This window comes from Anarrhichthys ocellatus, unplaced genomic scaffold (assembly GCF_004355925.1).
Source record: "Anarrhichthys ocellatus isolate YVR2014 unplaced genomic scaffold, GSC_Weel_1.0 scaffold113, whole genome shotgun sequence".
In the NCBI taxonomy this organism is placed as follows: Eukaryota; Metazoa; Chordata; class Actinopteri; order Perciformes; family Anarhichadidae; genus Anarrhichthys; species Anarrhichthys ocellatus.
Window position 1 is genome coordinate 762,820 of NW_022280143.1, and position 23,928 is coordinate 786,747.

The 23,928-nt window shown below is 42.7% G+C and overlaps 1 protein-coding gene across 1 annotated transcript in view; it reads right to left on the reverse strand.

The window, feature by feature from the left end:
* Positions 1-389: 389 nt before the first annotated feature.
* The window catches only part of LOC116399505 (matrix metalloproteinase-16-like), a 30,306-nt gene continuing 6,767 nt past the window's right edge, over positions 390-23,928 (reverse strand). The window contains exons 3-7 of the mRNA XM_031876711.1: positions 21,679-21,896; positions 13,102-13,240; positions 7,360-7,510; positions 6,509-6,624; positions 390-2,624 (exon numbers count right to left, since the gene is read on the reverse strand). Coding sequence (XP_031732571.1) covers positions 2,290-2,624; positions 6,509-6,624; positions 7,360-7,510; positions 13,102-13,240; positions 21,679-21,896 — 959 coding nt within the window. The 3' untranslated portion in view covers positions 390-2,289. The remainder of the gene's footprint in view (positions 2,625-6,508; positions 6,625-7,359; positions 7,511-13,101; positions 13,241-21,678; positions 21,897-23,928) is intronic.

Below are 23,928 nucleotides of genomic sequence, written 5' to 3' on the forward strand. Positions count from 1 at the left end.
CATCGTCATTGTGAGCATGTTAGCATTTAGCTTAAAGCACCGCTGCACATTAGTACAGCATCACAAGGCTGTGCACTAACATAAGATATTTGCTTTTTTCCTAATTATTTTGTGGTGTCATGGATCTTCAATAAATACAAATCCTTTTTTTTGGGTATCACCATCGGCTCAAGTGGTTGGTACACATGAGTGCTTGACAGGAACGCTGGGTGTTCAAGTTCCCTCTTTCAAACCAAATCAATACCACACTGTATTGTGCACATCATGTAAGAGTTAGAAATCCACAAGCAAACACTCGGCCAGATCAGATGTGGGGAACACATGTGTACAGTAAGCACTCAACACACACACTCTACATACAAGTTAAAAGATGAGCAGAGAGGTCGGAGGCAGCTCTTAATCATATATTGATCAATTTATTCATTCTGTCAGGACACGTTTCCCCGTTGTCCCAAAGTCTTACACAAAGAAGTCATTGTGAGATGTCCAATTTGTTTTGACCAGAAAACAGGAAAGAAAGAAAAACCGGTATGTGATCATGAAAACAAGACACACATTCAAAGACCGCTCGCTGTCACAGCGGGGACACTACATGTTTGCTGAATCCAATATGATTTGCCAATTACCCATCAGATCTCCCAAAGATTTCCACAATGTACCACTTAAATCTTTTAAAGGTTTTTCCTGTATTCAATTGTACCTGGAGGTAAGGGGAGGGGGAGGGTGGGTACACTTAAAATGTACAAAAATAAATGCAAACAGTATTTTCAAGAGGAAACTTCCTCAGCTTTTGAGGGGTTCCAAAGCCGTGTTGAGCAGAACCGGTTGGATGAACAGTAAATGCTTGCATGCACGTTGACACAGGCACTGATCTTGACTCGGTGTCTCACTTTGTGGGTCCTCAGTCAGGAGACAAGAGCATTCTGGGAACTGTGAGCTCTCTCAAACAAGGCAGTCAACAGGATTCTTTTTAAGAAATGGTCTGTCCATTCACAAATAACCATTCAGAATGACCATGTTGGATGCACACTGAGGGGGAATATGGGCTGAGGACATAAAGAATAACATCAGCAAATCCAATACCAAGCACTCAAGCTCATAATTAGCCTGATTTCTGTTGTATGGAAATGATAAAAGTAACAGTAACAAATATCTTAACACAAAAATAGTGGCTTTGCTCCAGAACCTTCCTACATCTTTTTTACGAGACAATACATTACTCTCAATACAGGCTGACCCTACTGTATATTCTGTCCAGAATGGCTCAGCAAACCAGTGCTGAGAACTCTGGGTAATGTAATAAAAACCATGAAATACCAATTACAAACAACAAATAAAAGACAAAAGCGGTATACAAATTTAAAAATAAAAGAAAACAAGTCCAAGAACAGCAAAAACCAAGCACAAGTAGTATGATCTATAATTAAGGCGAGTTAAAATATTGCAGAATAATTTGGCCCCTGTGTCTCAAACAGACTGCCACAACAGTCAGAGCTCTCTGACTCTTAATCGCTGCAAGGATCCAGAGAGGGGAAGAAAGGATGAACGGAAATGACAAAAAAGAAAAACAAGAAAAAAAAAAAGTAATCCTCTTTGGAGAGAAATTGATTTTATTTGGTTTCATTTGGTCTCTTCCTCAGGAGCGTGTTAAAGGGAACGGCGAGGACCTCCTTACTCAAAAGATTTAAAATAAAAAATCTAAATTTAAAAAAAAAGAAAAGAAAAACTACAGAAAAGGGATTGAAGATTGGTAATGTGATTAACTCATGTTTATCTTTTGAGCGCAGTATGAAGCGACGGGGCACCGAGAAAATATAAATGTGTTGTTTCATCAACAATCTGATATGACGGATGACGATGCAGTGCCCTGTGGAAAGAGTGAGTGTCTCTGTGTGAGTCCGCCTCCTGATTAAGAGCAGTCTGGCGAAGAAATAAAAGAGGAATGGGGACAGGAAGTCAAGTTTCTGAGATACAAAGTGATACTGATCCTCCTGTTTTCTACTGGGACTGACTGTCATATCAGGCAAAGATCCCCCACACACTGTCCCTCTACTCCGCTGTTTGTTAAAAAGGCTGAGGGTTAGCGGAGTCAACTTTAGGTCCCGGGGCCACCATGCGTGTGAGGGGCCGCCGACAGGTTCTGAGGGTCTGAACGAAGGTATCAGATCACCCAAAAGGAGGACGCGTGGCGTTGTCCAAAGTCCACCGTCCTCCTCTGTGAAGGTGGGGGCTGTCATCCTGTCTCTCCAGTTCGCTCCCCCTCCCACCTTCACGCCTCTACCCGACGTTTTAGACCCACTCCTGCATGGAGCGTTTGCAGTACAGTATGTGGCGCGGCGTGCCCTTCCTCTTGAACTGCACCACGGTGTAGACCAGCACCAGCAGGCACAGCGCGAGCACGCACGGGATGACGATGGCGATGGCCTTCACCGTGTTCGCCTCGTTGTCCAGCTCGATCACCACGTCCGAGTTGCCGTCGTCGGCCGTCGGCCGGGCGGGATCGACGGGCGTCAAGTCGCAGCCCATGAAGTCCTTGAGGATGGAGCGCGGGTAGCCCGGCTCCACTCGCAGGAACTGGTTGTTGAACTTCCAGTACTCCTTACCCTTGTAGAAGTAGGTGAAACCTGAGGGGGAGGGGGGGGGGCAAGAGACAAAACAGAAACCTGTGAGTATATTGTTGTCTGGATTGAATTTAACAGAGGCTGAGAAGCAGTGTGTCACTTCCCCTCTCTGGTTCAAAGTCTGTCACCAGATTCAAGTGTCTTATTGGCAGAATGCATAAATATCAAAGTCAATGGATGTTTCTATTCTTCAGTAACAGTACTAAAATCAGCTTAATAATAATCCATTACAAGTAGATGTCCTGCTTACTGTACAAAACCACAAGTGCACAAGTCGTATTGCAAAAATGTACTTTATGTGTCAAAAGTAAAAGTACTTATTATGCAGCAGATTGGCCCTTTTAAGACTTGTACGTTACATTATTTGAATATAATTACTGATCCAGCAATTGCTAATCTAGCTAATGGTATCTACTGTATATTGTGTTGGGTAGTGTAATCTATGACAATGCATCCCACTGTATAAGACAAACGTGTGTTTTCTGTGTAAAGTCCTAACGTGTAAAGTAACTAGTACTTAGAGCTGTCAAATAAATGTAGTGAATAAAATATTTCCTTGTAAAAATGTAGCAGGGTAGTATAAAATATGAGACAATAGAACGTCCAAGTTGAGCATAGTTCAGCTCACTGTTGATTTAGGGAGAAGGTTTAGTTACTAGTTAAAATACGGAACAAACTCTGCCTTTCTTATCACCAGAAAAACCAAACAAAAAAGGCCGATTGAACTGAAACAAAGTGACAATAACCTGCCAGTCCGGTGAAGCAAGCGCACCTCAAAAACAATTGAGTCTACTGCTCTGCTGTTGAGCCATTGTCTCCGTTTCAGCTCTATTGTTCAGCGGAGACGTCTCAGACTGTCCCTCAGGACTAATTATATCTGGTCATAAAAGAGTAAACACACCCGACCAGGAGCCCAACCCCAAAGCCAATATCACACAGCAGCACAACAGATGTCATCTGCTGTGTTGCTTTTCAAATCACAAGAGTCACATTCTTTCTTTACGGGGCTGTGGGGGCAATTGTCCCTTTGTCACAATTCATAAGTTTACTTACACACTGTTCCCCGAGAGGAAAACACACCATCTGTGTTTGTGTGGAGAGCAATGAAAACGGTGACAGAAGCTAAGAAATATTTTTCAAACGCATACCGGCAAACATTTTGACAATGAGTAACAATATCAAGCTTAATGACTTAATGCTTTTTCCTGTGGCTTATTTGAAACTGCTATATGTTTGAAAAAGTTTTCTTTTTGGGTGGACACTAAACATCCGTGCCGCCTGCGAGTCACTGAGAATGTATTCGGTAAAAGCGAGCATGACAGCCTGGCTGATTTCTCGAGCTCTCCTCGTCCTCGCTGGCCCCTTCAACATGTTGTTTCTGGAGGTTTGTTATTCATGCTCACTCTTCTGTGGAAAGTGGAGGAGGAAATGCTCAGACTTAACAGTCAGATGACGACATGCTAGCTATCGGGTCGTGGCGTGTCAAATCAGAGAGGTTTTTGTTTACATTTTAGAGTTTCTTTCAACGTCATTCATACGCTATTTAAAAAAATAAGTTCTGTAAAATATTTTCACAGAATTTTGAAGATTGCATTTTTTTTTTGCCCCAGGTAATGTTATTTTCGCCCCCTAAAAAACATCTTAGGGTTCAATATCTTCAGAAATGTAACTTGTGGAGTTATGGAAGTTGGTAGAGGAAACAGGAACAACGGTGTGCAACAAATCCAAACAATTGAAAAGGCCTCACCTCGTATTCAAATTCAAATTAAAACATGGAAAGAACTTGTTACGTTACATACAAATTCCCCTCATATAGACTCTTCACTTTTCATGGGCCTCGGATCGAGTCCACATCGCTATTTTGGCATTTCAAAAAAGGCAACAACTTGCGATCTTGGTTTGTTGTACTTGCCACAATTTAATCCAGAAGTGTCCATATGTATTCACCCCGGGGGACAGATATCTGGACAAACTCTCAATTCTTAAAATTCAGCTAAAAGATTTTACAGAATGCATCTTTTTGGTTTTTGAATAGTACATAAAGTTCACAAAATCTAAAATGAAAACAAAAACCTCTATTTGAGTTGACACAGAGTCAGGGCAAAAGGCTTCTGAAATCGCTTGGTGACGACGTGAGGAAATGAAAAAGCTTTTAGAGGATTCACATTAGAAGGAGAGGACATGATCCGCAAATTAATAATTAGTAGTAATTGTCATCAAATGCATTCTCTGTATCAAAAAAATAAATAAATGGTTTTAAGTCCAGAGTCCTCTGACAGCAGCAAACCCAGTTCAAACTTCTATCTCTGTCTTCATGTTTCGGTGTTTACTGGTGGCCAGCAGACTGTGTGCTCTTACAACGGACATCTTACAATTAATCCATGAGCAGTAGGGAATCACTGACTGGCTTTGAGTTTAGCTTAGCCAAACAATTAGCTTAGCATAAAGATTTGGAGCAGGGGTGAATCCGGCTCACTGTTCACCCCTTCACCCAGTCTTTATGCTTAAGCCTGATTCCACAACATGTCAAACCATTCCTTCGGTTTAATTTGACTCTGCACTGGTCTTCCTTTCATGAAGAGTCCCAGCTTGGTCCTCAAAACTATACCAGGTACAGTCTGAGCACATGTGATTGTGTAGACAATGAAACACAGTATGCACAGTCTACACACACACACACACACACACTCACACACCATTTCTCCACCAAACTCTCATTTAGAGTTCAGCTGAGTATTATGACTAGCTAAAAAAAAATGTAATGGGATTTTCTTTCTTTCCAATCTGGCAGCAGCTTCTGCTACACTTTTCTCCTGCATTGAACACAAGTGAAGTGAAAAAGAAAGTCATTTAGCGACTGACGGATCCCGATGAAGCAACAGATAGATGGGGTTCCTGAGCACTAACACACAGTGCTGTGAGGAGTAAGAGAGGGGAGGAGAGGTGAGGCAGCCTGAGCTATTGTGTGTTAGGGCCAGGTCAACATCGCCCTGGGGCCCCTTACTCTGAAACGTGTTGCTCCACACACACAACCACCATCATCATCAGCAGCAGACTCAATTACGCCTGGGTATATGGGTCAATGCTATGAGCGTGCCACTTGACACACTGTCTGCAAACAGCTCGCCCGCCAAATAGAAGCAGGCCGATACGTTCCCCAGCGGGACTACATGTGATGCACGCAAACACCCATCATCCCCCTGGATATCGATCCACCCTTCACGCTCCGAGTGATGCCAGCTCCACCTGGCCTCAGCCGGCAGACACGCCCAGGCATACGGATCTGGCAGCGGATCCGCTGAACAGATGGCCGGAGCGTTCAGCGCCACCTGTCCTACTTTTTCCGACCCGGGCCGCGCCAAGACCAGGCCCAAAATCCCACCTGGTATTATGCATCCAATGAGAAAAGCTGTTTCCCCTCTTCACACCATCTGACTGGCCTATGGGTGAGCTCTTTGAGAGCTTTAAATCCCGCCCTCCCCCCCAACCCTTGGCGACGGCCAACTGGCTTAAACCGGAACGAGCGCCCAGCGGTGGTCTTGTCCTTTCTGCTTTCCACAATCCTGCTCCAACTGGGTCTTATGGCACCCTGAGCAGGGTGGACCGATTTTGAAACATTCTGCTGGGGAAACAATTCAAAACTGACCTCTTTTCATCTTCGTTTGCTATCCACGAACACTCTGTCCGCCTGTTTCCCCTGATATCGTATGTATGGAAGTGTGCCACCCGCCGAGACTCGATATAATAACTGGGGCAAATTTCAATCAATGCAACCCTGGTTTACCTCCCACACAGCGCGTGCCAGTGACCGGCTGAAATCAATGCGGCTTGGCACATGGAGAGCACTGTTATTGCCAAAGCGGAATATCAGGCAGGACAACTCGTACCGTTGGCTTTGTCGACAAAGGCCCCCTGTGGCGAATCAGGCACACCTCTCCACACTGTGACGGGCTTGGGATAGCCGGGGTCCATGGTCCTCATCTCCTCATTGTAACGCCAGTACCTGAACAGGGACAAAGGATGAGCCGCGGGAAGACAAAGCACAAACTGACAAGCAATGGTATTTCGTCTCATATCTTATATCTTCAGGACTTCACCGATCTGACTTTTTTTGGTCCTGAACAGACACCTGGGCTTTGGGTATTGGCTGATACCGAGTACTGATTCGATACCAGTGTTTAATTACTAAGCTGTACGGTGACTGGGATCATTCTTTTATGTTTGAGCCAAACTTCGGGCTTTGCTTTTCTAACTTTGTAAAAACTAAATGTTACAAATAAACACAGATATAAATTTATTGAATTGTTATTGTTCAAAACTTAAACAGGAGTTAAAACTCCAGTATATTATGTATATAGTATGTACAAATAGCATAGAATTTAATAAATCGGCCGCAATGTAACCGATACCCGATCGAGCTGTTTCAGTATCGCCCCGAAATCCGCTATCAGTATCGGTGCATCTCTACTTTAGTACCACGTCAGTCCATTCGTTTTTTAATCTGTCTCTTGCAAATCCCCCAACTTTAAGGAAGTGCAATACAAAAGTGTCAATCAGATATGTCGACCAGACATATATGACCTCCACTGCCATCATCCAAACACCAAATGAGCGACTATCCCCACTAGAGTTGCCGTTTTGTTTGGACTTCCAGCTGCTACATTTCTGAACACTTGAAGCTTTTTTAAAGGGCCCTTATCATTTGTGAAAACACCGCTCTTGGTCCATTCGCACACACCTGTCCCCTTTAAAGAAGTAGGTCTTGGCCACATCCTCCCACCACACTGCGGTCTCGATGCTCTGGGCCGGCATGCCGTGGCCGAACTGGGCGATGTCCTTGGGGTATCCGGACTGCAACACCGTGTCCTTAAACACCCAGAACTGTTTGCCTGCACATCAAGAGAGAGAGAGAGAGAGAGAGATAGAGAGAGAGAGAGAGAGAGAGAGAGAGAGAGAGAGAGAGAGAGAGAGAGAGAGAGAGAAAAACAAATTAGGGGGAGACGGACAAGTAACAGCTGGGATTACCCTCCGGGAGCAGCAGACGAGAAGGGCAGATTCACAAGGACAGATAGAAGCCTTGTAACAAATGGCAGGCAATAACCTGCTGTCTTCTATTACTGTATTTGATGTTGATGTTTCCCTAATTTAAAGCAGGACACAGACATGGTGACAAATTCTCCTTGCCCTTGCTTAGAGGTACTTTGCAGCACTAGCAAACGGACTTGGCAGAAAGAAAAAGAAACAGCAATGACTCGTGGGCAAATTGGCACCTAAGGAGTCACAGTAAAACCTTTCTTTAAAAGTTTCCAAGCCCAAAGGAGCCAAACAAATACCTGAACTTTAGGATACTTTTGGAAGGACTGTAATAATGTTGTAAAAAATGTATAAAACATGTAATATGTTTTCTCTTTAAACCCTTGCTCCCATGAAGTAGTGAGGCTAAAAAGCACGTTTTTGACCCCACTGTGACCACAGGAAGTGCTTTTCTTCGTCACTGGTGGAGGTGCGGGGTGTACCCGGAGGAAGTGGGTGGGGGTGACTGGAAGAGCAGCGTGTTGCAAGAGAGAGGTGGAATGACAAAAGGCAGAGAGGGGAAAAACTAGGTCAAATATTATGGCCTTTCATTGTTTGCCAAATCATGTCACACACAGTTTTTTTTATTGATTCTTCTTTTATCATACCTCTTTTAAACAATTACATTTGTGTCAGCAACTTCTTTCACGAATAAGGTTTAATATTACATGTTACTCAGCTTGAACGGTCCATAAACCTGAAAGACTATGAGGGACTTTTGCAAGGTCAGCTTTAAGACGACCCAGGCAATTTTCTTCAACAAATACAAGAAATGGGTGTGAAATAAAGCAGGCATGATCCCTCAACCCGTTCACTTGTTTCGTAAAGGCTGCACATCTGACATCTGGCCTCCAAGAAGTGTTCCCACTGTACGGCCGAGGTGAAGAAGGGAGATTTAGGGAGGGAGAGGTAGGACACAGAGGAGACCTGTAGTGGCCTCTTCTATGGAAAGGAAATTCCTGTCATTCAGAGCGGCTTTGATGTAGTGGCATCTGCTTCAGTGTAGTGACTAATCCGCTGCTCGCCCTCAACACTGTATGAAGAGTGTCATATAGGAGGACGATTTGTTCCAAAAACAGACCCCCTCCTCCTCCGTATGTGGGCCACACGCAAACACGTACTGTACAGCCCAATGAATCACACGTGTGTTAGTGTCAACTGAAATCATCATGCACTATTTATACGCACACACGGCAGAACGCCCAACGTGATGCTGAGGAGAAATTTGGTGTATGTGACCTAAATCTTTGTTCTTCATTTGTAAATGTTTTCTTTTGTGATTTTAATGAAATCAGAAACCCATTGTTTTGAAAATGACTTCTTCAAATCAATCCAGTATTTCAAGTGGTGAATCAGTAACTGTGATACTAAACTAAAATGAAAAGCTTGACGGATGTTCTAACAACAGTAACCGTCACCGCCCTCTAAAGTTCAGATTGTGTAGCGGTGACGTTGTTTTCAACCTATATTTGGCTTTTCTGTGCTGAAAGTTCCTCGTAATGTACACACGCCAATACCGATATGCACAATAAGCTAATATCAGGCAGACATATTGGCCCGGATTCATCGGTCTATCTTTAATGTAAAAAAAATAAAAACTTGTAGCTCACAAAAAGCACCAATCAAGCTCTAATTGGATCCTGCCTCCCGGGAGGGAAATGTATATTGACGCGTAGATCGTGTGAGTGCTGCAATGGTACACTTGATTAATTTAATTTCTAATACAACCTCTTACCTTGTTGTCATTTAGGGCCAATTATTATATTTTAACATATACAGCTTTTAAGCTTAATTCTTCAAAGAATCGACCCGCATGCTGCAATTAACATGAAGACATTCAGTCTGATTAGTGAAGCTGACAATAGAGCTGACTACACATTCTGGACTTGCAGCGTCTCTGGAGAACGGAAAGAGGCAAACATGGGAGTCAAAATGAAGAACACATGCTGAATCTATTTCTAATGTATACCAGTCGTGTCTGCTTACTGACCGGCTCTGTGATGCCTTAACAGCACTGAGCTAATCAGTGTGTCAGCCAGAACTCTAGCGCAGACTCCACTCTGAAGCCTCCATCTGTGCATTTATTCTCGGGGAGCTCATCAGACAGGGGAGCTGGATGCTCAGACGACGACCCGGAGTGCCGCATTTAGTTTTTCTGAATGACTTTCTTCCTGATGTTTCATTAAAAAAATGGGGACGGACAGAATGAGGCCTACTGGGAAATCAGCTGTGCGTGTTCAAATAAAGAATAGCAAATTCTCTAAATCCGTGTGCAATCCTGTTGCTACACGGCCCGGAAAAAGAGCAGGGTGGAGGATTAAGCACCCGAAATCAAACTTCCAGAGCTTGTGGCACACACAGGACCAGCAGTCTCAAGGAATTGTTTGGTGCTGAAAATAGAAACGGGCTGCAGTGGAGATTTGTATTTCTATCTCAGCAGACTTTTGTTGCTTACCTACGTCTCCTTTCATCAACACCCTCTCTCTGAGAGTCTGCCTCTCTGGAGTGTATGCAAATAGGAGTTTACAGGACCGCTGTGCTCGTTTGCCGGTTCTTTTAAGTGGCTTTGCGGCTTTAGACATAATTAGCTCTGAATCTGTGTTTTGGGGCTAGCTTAGTCTAGATTTGAATATGTGGACAAATCTGCTCCGGGAAGGTAAAAAACAAATTAAAAAAAAGTATTGAAGTTCTTGGGCACATGCGGTGACAGTGATTTAGGTAGAGTTTGAGGCTTAAACATATAACTCCCAGCACTAGTGTTATTAAAAGCCCAAACTGCTGGATTATAGTGGATTTTCCAACTAAGTGGGCAAAACATTGCTTTACTCTTCCACAGATTTGCACTAAACTCCAACGCACAGATACGATCAAAGCCGTTCTTTGAGTGAGCATGATAACATACAGCAGTTATTAAAGATAAAAAACCCTCTTTTTGCTTTACAGACAGAAAAACACATGCTGGGTAGGGATGGGTATCGTTTGGGTTTTTTCCGATACCGGTGCTAAAATGATACTTTTAAAACGATACCGGTGCCTAAACGGTGCCTGAACCGATACTTTTTTCTTCAAATTGAACAATATATTAACTGTTTAAAGTATACTATAAATATAAATAAATATAAAACACTTGGCTTCAAACTACAGCTTCAAACTCTTTAACTTCAAACTATGAACAATATATTAACTGTTAACAACAGTTTACAGTATACTTAAATAAATATAAATAAATTAGTGCTGGGCAAGTAAACGCGTTAATTTCGCGTTAACGCATTCGTTAATTAACGCTGACAATTATTTTATCGCGAGTTAACGCATTTTTTAAATTTATTATAATTTTTTTATTTTTATTTTTTTTTAAATTGAAAGACAAGAGATATAGACATAATAACAAGAGGATGACAAGAACAGTGGGATAAAAGCCAGCAAACATCCTATAGTCAGTAATTTTAGTGCTGAAATTCACGGTAAACGCATTTAAACCGCACAGATCGGGAGCGAGCTAAGGAAGGACTTTGAAATTTAGCGGAAAGATTAACGTGAGACAACATCCGGTTTCTTCAGACGAACATCCGGTTTTCAGAATAAGATGCCAACAAAGTATGAATTATATTCACATTAAGTATTAAACATGCTACCTGCATCTCGTAAACCAAATGTTATTGCACTTTTGTTCGTATAGCAGTACTTTTAAAATAAAAGTGCGCAATACACTACTTTTGAATTCATTATTGAACTTTGCCATAACAATGCGATTAATCGCAAAAAATCCATGCGATTAATCGCGATTAAATATTTTAATCGTTGCCCAGCACTAAAATAAATACAAAACCCACACACTCTGTACACACACTACAGCTTCAAACTTCAGCAATTATTTTGCAGAAATATGAGCATATTTGCCTTCTCTGGCAAAATACACCTATCCTGACTTATTTTATTTTATTTTATTTTACTTTATTTTACCAGTTGGTGGCGGTAATGCGCCAATTCATCGTTTTCCAACCGCCACTACACCTCAAAGAAGAAGAAAAAGAAGAAGAAGAAGGTTTCGTGTGCCTGTTGTGCTTATGGGTACTTCTCAAGTCTCTTAATTGTTGTTTCCTCGCTCCTCGATCCTCGCTTGAACCGGAAGTTGTTTCTGCGCCGCCATATTGACGGCCGTCCCAAAGCTCTTATTTAGCTCGGAGGAGCGAGGAGGGAGGATGGAGGAGGGACCTCGGAGGAGCCATGAGCGAGGACCCACGAGAACAGACTTCCAGGACTGGAGTTTAACACCAGAGTGAAGACAGATCACAGAATAAACTCTAGTTTATATTTGATTCGGTTTCTGATTGAACATCTGGTTTAAATAAATGTTCATTGTAGACTGAACAACAAAAGGACCACAAACAACTTTCTTCATTTATTAGAAAGATTTGTGTTTTCATGATCTGATATTTCCCTCAATAACTTTTATTATGGAAACAATTAAAGTCAGAGAGAGCTGGAGAGAATAAACACTTTTTACATCATTCATGAGTGTTTGATGAGTTTTATCATTTAAGAGAAACAATAATCATATTCTGGGTTATTTAATAATGACGCCACAGTCACAATTTCAAAACGTACAGACGCAAATAATTCATAAATAAGACGATCGCATTCTGCCGGTAGAAATGGATCCTGTGCTTATAAACAGAACACAGGACACAGTTTGTTAACAGACTACAGAGAGAAACACCTCTACAGTGGTGATTACTGTGTGTCTTTATTAGTTATTAGTATTATTAGTTACTATTATTAAGTACAGTGATCATGTGAACAGACACAAACTTATCAAAAGTCTCTCCAGCTGTTAAAGCCGACTGACAGCTGATCAGCTGTTAAAGCCGACTGACAGCTGATCAGCTGTGAACGGGGATGCAGTTAAGAGACTTGGGATGTACCCTATGAGCGCCAGCGGCGCTAAGTACCCGGATGTCGATGGAGGAAGTCAGTAGCCTGCCTGCCGTTTGACAGATCTCGGTCTCGTTTTTTGTTTTTTTTAATAATTCATGGCCGAACCTTTGCCAGAATGATGGAGGGGTTTGTTACTAAGTGCGCACAGCTCGTCCGGTTGTAATAATATTATGAGTGAGGAGCGGAGGACCGAGGCTGCAAGGACGGAGTCATCAGAGTAGTGTAAAAAACGTATTTCAATCGGTTCAGGCACCGAAAGGAAGCACCAAAATCTGCGTTGCGTTTTGGTCCAGTAGATACCGGTCGTATAGGAACCGGTGCCATATTAGCACCGGGTTTCGGTACCCAACCCTAATGCCGGGTACTGAAAAGACAGTTTATAGGAAAATACAATGTGACAGCCATATACAACTCCTGTGGAAGAATAATACAGACAATATTTAAACTGTGGTGAAGCATGTGAGCTTACCTTTGAAGAAGACGAACTTGCCCTCGCTGTTCTCATAGACGGCATCTATCTTGGGCGGGAGGCCTCTCCAGAAAACACTGATGAGCATGGGGTATCCCGGCATCACCGAGTTATCCCTCACCCGCCAAAACCAGTGGTCCTGAAAGAGAACAGAGGACACCGTTAGGAAACAGAAAACCAGCACGCTTAAGGTCACATAAAGAGTTTAGTGACACCAAACATTGACCTGCCCTGAACCAGGGAAAAAATATGTAATGAACTCTGCATGTTGTAACACAGCTGGCGGTAAATTAGAAGGTCTGATCGAGGTGAACCGAGCCCACCCTCCTTGCTTTCCCGCTCTTTTACGACAAAGCCCCAATGGCGGCGACCGACTGGAGCTGCTGCCGTGACGGCTTTAAGGTCCACATGTACTCTCTCGGGTTGACAGGAAAGCCCACGAGACTGCCGCTACGCACGCAGAACTTGAAGAACATACTGGAAAAAACATCAACTACTGTGGGGCAAAGTGATAGCCAGGAGCTTTATGAGAAGCCAAGAGTCTCTGATTTCCTACGGAGTGGGGGGGTGTAACGTGAGCGCAGCCAAGTGGAAGGTGTGTCTTTTTGATGTTGGATGAAACTTGATGACAGAGGGGGGCCAAGGGGAGACCCAGCTGTGAAAGCTATTAGGACGCAGCGAGACGTCCCACCCTTTGGCAATGGACGGACAATTGCGCCCCCGCCCCCCTCGAATGGGCCGAGCGCTCGGGTCCAAAAAAGCCTGACCTCACAGCGAGGGACGCAGAGACGGAGAAGACAACACATCACCGCGCCCGGCCTCATTCACAGTGAAAGCTAAATAAACAGCCCATTCATCAAACACTCTCTTTCTCTCTCTCTGTCTAATCCAATTGGTTCTGTGGGACTCTCCTCGCTCCCTGGACTCCATTCCGCCTCTTTCTTTTTTATTTCCCCATGTCCCTCATTCCAATTGCCGCTCTCTTCCTCTCCTCTGCTTGCTCTATACCTGCTGCCCCCACAGATTTCAATTGTTCAGCATTTTTTCTTCTGTACGCGGCCCGGCCCAGTTAATTGAAAACAGATCAAACTGTGAAACTGGACCCGTTTGAATCCTTTTGACTTCGTAAAAGAGAAAATGTTCTTTGTCCCGCTCTGAAAATAAAGCTCAGGCAGGCGCACTTCGCTTGTAGAAGATTTCAGCCGGCACTTTTGCAATGACAAGAACATCTAGGAGAATCACAACGACTATAGTCTGAGCAGAAGTTTGGAAATGTTGTGTCTCAAACTGTTCATGTTCTCTGCTTTGAGAGAAAGGCCAGCGCAGGCTTTGTCACGCGTGCAGAGCCGTAAGGTTGAATTACCACGCGCTCTCTATAGGAGTATAAATGGTGGACCTGCATCGACCGATGAGTTTTTGTCAGCGAACGGCAGAGCTTCCCCAGCGGGTTCTTGTACTTGTACTCTATGTACAACACATCACTTTACTGCATGACGTTTCTGGCTTGCTAAATTGAAACAGATCCGTCAAGATGTCTTTCTTTCTTAAAAGGCCTTAATATTACATCTTATTATATGAAATCCTACCAAGCTCATTTTTAACCTGTTCCATTTGCAGATTTTTTTTTACATGCAAAAACCTTGTAACCTGTTTTATTTTTTTACTTATTTTTGAAGTGGCCTTTTTTCCAGTGTTGACAACTAAGAGATATTAAAACATTTTAATAGCACTTTTCAATCATACAGTATGGCCTTTAGGCTGCTAAACACTAAACGTCATTAATCTACTTCATGTGATCTATAACATTGTCATCCTTTGCACACTGATTTTATGTTAAATGTACTCTCACATATACACTGCAGTTCTTCTCATCACCTTTGATTTTAAAAGCCTGAACTCTTATTTATCAGCTTCTAAGAATTACACTTCATCAGAGCCTACAAAGAAACGAAAGGGGCTTTCTCTGACAGAGAAGAATAAGACTTATCAAGACTCACTGGAAGTAGCATTCAAGAGCATTCAAGTTCTGCGACTGGCAGATGATAAAACATATAAGAAGGAGAACGTATAACCATAATGTCGATTGGAGAAAATGAAAATGCGTTGAAGTGTGTCAACAATCACAGTAATCCAGGTCAACCTCCGGGTGAGCGTCTTCTGCTGCCCTCTGTGTGTCTGTGTGAGTGAAGAGGTGAGAATATGACAGACGGCGGTGTTAGGACGACAGTGCCGCTGATCTCTCGCTCGGTTAATGTGACGCACACCCTTTCTTGGCTTCACTGAGAGCAGAATGCAGGTGTAAATAATTCAGAGGGTTCGAAGGATTAGAGTTGAAGCCTGACAACACAGCATCCATCAGGATGTCTTTCACTGAGGAAAATAGCTGCAGGATAGTTGCTGTTGTGTGTTTGCCCATCTGAAAGCTACTTCTGTACAAACAGCAGACTAGAACAACACGTCTCCAAACTGCATTAACACAAGTGCAACTGTTGAAACGCAAGAACAGTGAGAAGCACCGGTTCACCTTTGCAACCTGCAGCTTATTCTTTCCATTGCTGTTCCTTCTTATACGGCGGCTTCAGTTTAAACATGTGGCAAGACGTAATTATACAATAAATGTCAACAAAGCGTGCAGTCCAATAGCATTAAAAAGCCTTTCACGTCTTCTTCTAAGACCACTCAGACGCCCCGCTGTTGCAGGATTCTCCGTCTCTTTCCTCCGAGTTACAGAAAGGAGGAAGACTGCGTTCTCATTAATGGACGTGGGAATCAAAGCTCGTCTCCAACATCGGCTTCCAAGAGGCCACTCCTGAACCGCAAGGCACTCTCCGGCGTCCCAGAATCCCCTGCTCTAAATCCGTCCGCATCGAGGAATGACGGTCTCTCACTGACTGGCAAGACCGTTGTGATTGAGCGTAGGACTAGTGGTGAGGAGGAGGAGGGTGGCATTTTCTCTATCACAGCTGACTGTAGGTCGGTAGAATTGCATCTGTACAACGGTCGCAGCTACAAACATTTGAGCAGGCGTACCATGCGGCATAATTAGCCGCTATTATAAATGAGAAAAGCAAGTCCATGTACACATGCATATACATGTTTTTTTTGAGTGATTCTGTCTCCAATGGGATGCCATACGGTGTGAGAGTTCACCGAAAGTTGAACCCTGCAGTGCCTGCAGTCATAAAAGAGGTAGCTGTGTAATTTCACTGGTGACACTGGACACACGGACGACCACGTGAACCCGAAACGACCCTCCGTCACCGCAGCGGAGAGAAAAATGATCGGCCATAAAACTAGCACCTCGACAAGCATGACTCCAAACCCGGCCTTTGTAGATTAACGGGCCTCGAGTAAATCAGGCACGGCTCAGCGTTGTTGGGAGCAATGCTCATTGCTCCTACTGTTCATCTGCTAGAGTTGCACTAGTTCAGGAAATGTAGATCCTAATCTGATGCATTTGTTATTATTTTTCTTGATGTAATATTGGACAATCTGAAAGACAACTACCTTGAGTCAGGTTCAACTTCAATCCAAAATCTGCAATCCGTAACATAAATAATCAACCTTTCACCTCCTTTATTGGTAAGTGCAACATTATCTGTGAAGTTAAAGAGACACTAAACAGATTTTACACATGAAGTTCAGTTTACACGTCTCAAAGAGAATTAAAAGAATCAGTTGAATAATGTCTTCTGCTGCTTTCCCAAGTTTGAAAGAATCACCCTGATGACGTCATGAGGGTCAACGCGGCTAGGGCTTTAAACTTGGGGGGGGGGGGGTGTAATTAACGACACTGTTGGGTTGCATTATGGGAAGTGTAGGATCCAGCGGTATACTTTTTTTTAATAGAATCGGCATCTTGTGTGTCTGCCAACTTCATAGAAGTTACTAAATTTGTAATTTGCTCCACTACTTATTGTTTTACCCGACCCTAATAAAAACCAAACGTCTAAGTCCTGCTATAATACCCAATACATTTGCCTTCATGACTGCATATATTTGCATATGGAACAGTTTTTCTCAGCAGTTCTTGATGAGCCGCACTACTTTGTGATTCTGAAAGTGGAACATTTAAATATTTTTTTATAAAACAATAACTTTTGTCCCTGTAGGGCACCAGTGTGGGTTGTGTGGATGCAGCGGCCTATCCTAGTGCATATCATTATCATGACTAACTATCTCAGAAAGGGCTCTGGAAGTCTAGAACTTCCTGCCATCCCGTATATTGCTAAAAGCAGACACTGAAATGGTTTTGGAGATCATCTACAAATCTGTAGACTTCAATATACTTAGACTGAAGAAATCTTCAGAGATGAGTCATGAACGAGGTGTTTGTCTGTAAACATCCAACGGACCGTGACACTCTCCCCTTTGCCTTGTTTTATTGCTCAAATTCTGACATATGGATCTCAATGTTTGGTTCTTGTGGTTCAGAAGCTTACAAACAGGTCATACAAACAGTATGAATGCAGCTGTTGCTTCATAGGAAACACCAGATCGCTCGGTGCATTTCACCAGATCAGCTCTCGTAAAGTCTTCTCTCTAAACCCCCGCCCCCCCTTACTTCATATTGCTGGACCACCTGTGGGCCTCGGGAGCTGTGAGACTGCTGGGATCTCTGCAATAATGACTTGGTATTGACTTGACTTTGCTCTTCCAAAACAATCAAGAGGGGATGGTGAGAGTAGCCAAGCGGTTCAGGCCAAACGGACGTACACCGTGGAGTAACCAAGAGGACAATCAATCGTATAAATAAAAAAAAAAGAGAAGAAATCACCCATACAAATGGCAGAAACAAGAGACATGAAGTCAAATAAAACTGAAACCAGAAGTATGCACGAGCTGTAAATCATTCCCTTTCCTGTCAGCCATCCTTTTAACTCGCCTTTAGACCGATACGTAAGCCTTGGCATCCTTTAAAGGGAATATATCGAGCTCTGGAGAAACGCAAACATCTCCAATTAGGATTCCAGATCAACCGTTTTACAGTTGGGCAGCTTCATCTACCAGGAGGCTGGCAGCCATTAACATGATACCTTCAGTTGGCGTACCACTCACTGAGAACCAAGAAATATGAGGACCACCTGCTCCTCCCGTGAAACAACACTTAACAGAGCTGTGATCCTTTATGGATTTCACATTTGATTTGCTGGCTGAAATGTGGATTATGAAAAAAAGGCGAGCAAATCATTATTGAGTCGTAATATCACCGGTGGTCCTAATGATCGGAACACAGCGGCTTTACGACTGCAAAATTTGACGTCAAATTTTTGTAATTGATTACAGGACGTGTCTGTTTGTATCCTTTGGATGTTGGTTGTTTTTTTTAACCTCCATCTGAGTGCAACATTACCTCATTGCCCCTTTGCTCATGAGTTAATCATGTGCATTTCATTTACAGTATTAATTGGAAAGCTGGCTGCAGTAAGCAGATAGTTTGAACAAAGAGGGGGAGCCCTGCTGTTTATGCTGAAGAGCAATTTACCCGGGTGGCCCCTGTGGATCGGCCTCCAAAGAGACTCATTTGGCACACAAGACTAAGGACTGTGGGAGTTTTTATTACTATGAACTAAGCTACTTATCTTGTATGAAAATCCATACACAAGAAGTCTATGAACTTTTTAATCATAACTGCAAACTCATAAGAGGTGAAAAAGGTGACAAGCCCGAAACCCTGTCGGGGGGGTGCATGCTCCGAGAATTTTATTTGAAATATGAGCTTTAACATGTAGCATTCTGATGTACTCTGAGAATCAAATGAAGTGATAAGACAATATTTACTTTAAGGAAAAAACGAATTTATTATTCAGTGATTAATCAGTATTTCAGCTCCAGTTGAACAGCTGGCTAGTTAGCTTTTTTTTTTAAAATCAATATTATTATTAACCTTTATTTAGACAAAATCAATTGAGACCGAGGTCTCATTTTCAAAAGTTTTAGTCATATAAAAACATAGATAGCAAGAGTAGCGAGAACCATCGCCTGTACAAATAAAGTGATTCGTTTTCATTGAACCCTGTTACTGTATGTCTTACTATTAACTTCCACTGTTACTGTAAAGCTGTTAGAATTGTGGCCTATCTTCTATTTGCAATTAATATGCATTCAATCCAGTTCAATTATTTAAATGAAAATGATAATCTACTCTGGCTAAAGTAGCTTATCAAGAGTAAAATAATAGCTGTAATCTATACACACCTCTGCATTAGCAACCCGCTGAAATTAAGGTACAGGCACCTTAACCCTCTCATTACTTCAGGGTTCTTGAGAGCAACGTGGGACTGTTGGGACTGTTAGTACACTGGCTGTGGTCATTACAGTGAACAGTGTGATGAGAGGGCATGTGAGCCATTGTTGCTGTAGTTCATCTCCTTGGAACAGAGGCTGCATTTAGCATACCCTGCCTTATCAATGTATTTAAAACACTGTGACAGCAGGAAGCTGTACTCACGTCTGTTTAGACCTCCACCTTTATCCAGGCCCAGCTCCACTCACAGCTCAGCCCTGCGTCAAGCTGCGCTACACAAACAGCCTCCTCTTCCTGAAGCTCTTTGACCTCATCATCTCATCAGTATCTGGGCCTCACTTTTCGTTATCTTAAACGTAATTATCACCACGAAATCAATCTCATTCTACTTTGAGTTAAAAAAAAACAACCTGCCAGCAAATCCACCGGTGTTCGGGTTTAACGTTAATGAGTGACCGCGTGAACTGAACCGGAACACGGGGGGTTTCATCAAGTTACGTTTTTTCCTCCTAAATCGCGATAATGACAAACGTTAACAGTCAATAACGTTTTGCATGCAGTGGACGTTAACTTAACCCAGCAAGTCTGAACGGTAACGGAACATAACGTAATTTAAACTGTAACGGAGGGAAATTAAGACGCTGTAGACATCTGAACGCTGATTGGCCAAGACTCGATACGCCAAAGATGTTCTATTGTGAAGATCACGACATCACCTTTTCTCCTCGTATGACTCCAATCTGAGAAACGCTCGCTGGCCAATTGACCCCCCCCCCCCAAAAAAAAAAAACTCTACGGATCAACACGATTCACGTGGATGACATATTTTTGATCAAAACGGTGAATTTCACCGAAAAGTGACAAGTTTGCAGGTATGTTTAATAACACGTTTTAATTGCACAAGAGTATAAGTGCAAAGAAATAACAGATACATTCAGGAACCCAAGATGTTTGTTGTCAGATTTAAAACGTAAATTACAACACATTACAGTAAAGGGCACTTTAAAAATGCAATAAAAAAGCTAGAAAAACAAAAGAAAATGTCAATCCTAAAGCCAAATAATGCTTTCAAGCAGGAAGGTGATCATTGCCTATAACACTGATTATACTTGGAGCTTAGAACATTTCAGATTTGTCTTAAAACTGTCACAAATACACAGAAGCAGTGTGAACAGCAAGCAGATTTGGGGCCATTGCCTGGATTACAAAAAGAAAACGAGACAAAAAATATGAGGGGATCAGCTGATGCTCTGTGTGTGAGGAAGCCTTGGAAAAAGTATTTCATTTTAGTCAATGAGAACAGCTTCAACAACGTCAAAGCATTTGAGTAGTTACGGCCCATTAAAGTAGAGGGATCGGCATGTTCAAACTACAGAAGTTATTCTTCAAATGTCAAAACACACAGATACACTAGAGGTGTATTTGGAGCACAACTGGCTTCGTATCCTTCACTTCCTAAACTCAGAAAAAGTTTGGCTGATAGCTGAACGTCCTTTTTTTCAGAGAGAGGGGGCCGAGAGGAGAAATGTTTTTTTCCCCCCTAGCTCCACAAGCCTTCTTTTTAACCATTGAATACCATCTATTTATAATCTCAGAAAAATACAGTCACACTCTCAAAGCATCGGAGGCACTCTTTCTCCTTTCTGTGGAGAACACAGGACATCTTTGTGTTGCCCCAAGGTTTTTCTCTGTTCCTCAGCACATGTTGCCAAGGTCCGGTATTCACAAGCTTAGACCAAGGATAAAGATGCATTAAGGGACATGCGTACCTTTTTTGTGACACGGGAATCAAAACCAGGTTGAGTTTGTTGGTAGAAAGGAAAGCTGTGATGCTCTGTGCATGGCATGGTGGGTTTCTTTTGCAGTGAAATATCCATTTTGTCTAATTCCTGCTCCACTGGCCCAAAGTAATCCGGAAAAAGCTCCTTATAGACATAATAGCTGCTTTAATTATGCACTGAAATACACAGGCATAATTGAGGAGAATCCACCATATTTCTACACAGTGTCAACCTTTCTACTAACGTGAATCAAACCTGAATCAAAGGGGGAGGCTGTCTTTGGTTGCATTTATCACACTATTACGTTATATGTTACAGCCAGAAACCTCTCTTCAGCCATATTGTTGCTTTTTGGACATATGAAACTACCCTTCCAACAAGATCTCACAAGGTTGTTTTGGCCCATAAACACTGATTGCTGTGGTTTCACACCGCTAAGAGATCTAAGTTTGGGGTAGAACTGCTCCGGGGCTAAAAAATGACTCTTCAAAACAAACAACATGTGAAAATGCCCCAGGTTTGTTTTGATATCGCAGTCTCTTCACTAACCTTGAAGACGAACATCTCTCTCCTCAGTATAGCGAGGGTGTTGTAGCCTCCGTCGCAGATGTTGGGTTTGGCGTTGGGGTTGGACGGCCTGTCTCCCGGGGGCAGCCTCGGGGGTCGTGTCTGCCTGTCTGGCTTACGGGGGTCTGATGGAGGGTGGGAGCGTGGAGGGGGCGCCGTCGGCAAAGGCTTGGTGGGCTGAGGAAGCTTATCAGGAGGCCCTGGAGGAAGTGAGAGAAAAATACCTCACTTGTTTTCATTCATATCACTGCAACACGTACAGACCAGACATTTCGACATCCGAAATCTCTGGGGTCAAGTGGTTTAATTTGGACCACACCTGGTCATTCCCTATAGAACGACAATATATTTCAAACACATCGGAAGGAATGCAGATTAATGCATGTGAAGGGTATTAAATCTGTGTTTTTCACCAGTTTAAACTTTCCTTCGGTAACGTAAACAAAATGTACCAAATCTCTTAAAAGGAATAGTTCAACATTTTGGAAAATGCATTTTGTTTTCTTTGTTGCTGAGGGTTAGACGAGACGATTGATACCACTCTTGTGTCTGTACGCTAAAGATGAAGCTACAGCTTGCAGTCGGTAATAAAGAGCCAGGCTAGCAGTTTCCCCCTGTTCTCAGTCTTTATGCTAAGCTAAGCTAACCAGCTGCTGCCTCTAGCGAGTGAGAGTGGTGTTCTTTTCTTCTTTCTTAAACTACTCATTTAAATGAAGCAAGAGAATATCGGGCAAAGCAGAAAACAAATTTAAGATTCTTTATATATAAATTCCGGGCTCTCCCAATTAGGGATGTTCCTTTATACTAATTTCCCTGACCTTTACATGGCAGTTTAAACTAGTCTTAAAAGTAAGAAAAGACTCACAATTTAATCTAGAAGGTAAAACGTGCTGCAGGAGGAACAGCATATATCTATATATAATCTAAATGTGTAATTAATAAAATTATAAGTTTAACTGACTAGTATTTCTGTTGCCGACTAGCGAGGGTTAGCAACATTTAATTAACTAGTGGTGCACATCACTACTCCTAATTACATTAGCCCCAAGTAGAGTGGGATATGCGAGAAGAGTTCTTCGATATTCAAGGTTGTAAACATGCATGCAAATTAAGGGTGAACCACTTTCAATATTGTTGTGCCATTGACCGCCAACCAGCCACCTGAGCTTGCAGGAGAGCCACACGTTCTAGCCAAGTTCCATTTTTTTCCACCAATGCCAAAGGACAAGGTACGGTGTGAAGGGGAAATTTGGCAACAAGGAGTTGAAGGCATAAAGAAAAGAACACATGACAGACAGAGCAGAAGATGGAAAAACAACATGACATCATGCGAAACACAGTGGGTGGACTTTAACACTGCCAAGTTTTTAGGGATTCAGCTCACTGAAGCATAATATGATATGTTAAGATGAATAAAACAGACATAAAAAGCATACGCTTTTGAAATATACTGTAGAGATAAAAATAAAACTTCCTCCCAAGTGGAGGCCCGGGCGTGCTCAGCGTCATTTCACATTCATGATTTACATGAGAGAGAGAGAGAGAGAGAGAGAGAGAGAGAGAGAGAGAGGGCGGGAGACATGCAGGGGGAAAACAGAGAGAGGAGGAAGGCAGAGCGAATGGGTTGTGTGGATGAATAATTGAACATGTGACGACGCAAGAATAACACACTGTTACTGTGAAAACCAGGAAATTAGTGGCCATGTGTTGATTGGGGCCAACAGATGCAGGAGTAGATGACTGCAATATGAAAGAAGCAACCCCCCCTCCCACCCCCCCATTGAAAAGTATTAATAAGTAATGGTGGCATGGATAAATAATGACCTTGAAAGAAACTGTAAACATCCAGGAGTTATGAATGAATGATTTAATGGCTTGACAAGTGATTTAAAAGTCAGCGAGTGAAAAGAGGATTTAAAAAAAAAAAAAAGAACTGAATGAGCTACTGATCGTTTAGCTGGAGGAGGCGATCTATGGCGAGCAATTAGACAAAGAAATTGAGATAAAACCATCAAATTAGTTGACACACAGGCTGATCGAGGGATTAAGAGGGAACGCGCGCTGCTACACATCAGCGAGTCCACACGAGAGACTCCGTTAACTGACTGAATTAAATCCCCTGAAAAAGATCCCAGATTAGTGGAGCCAAAGCACTCCGCTGTTATGAGGGTCGGGCGATAGTTTTTATTTTTTATATCGCCCGATCGTGTTTACTTGAGATTAGGGCTGCAA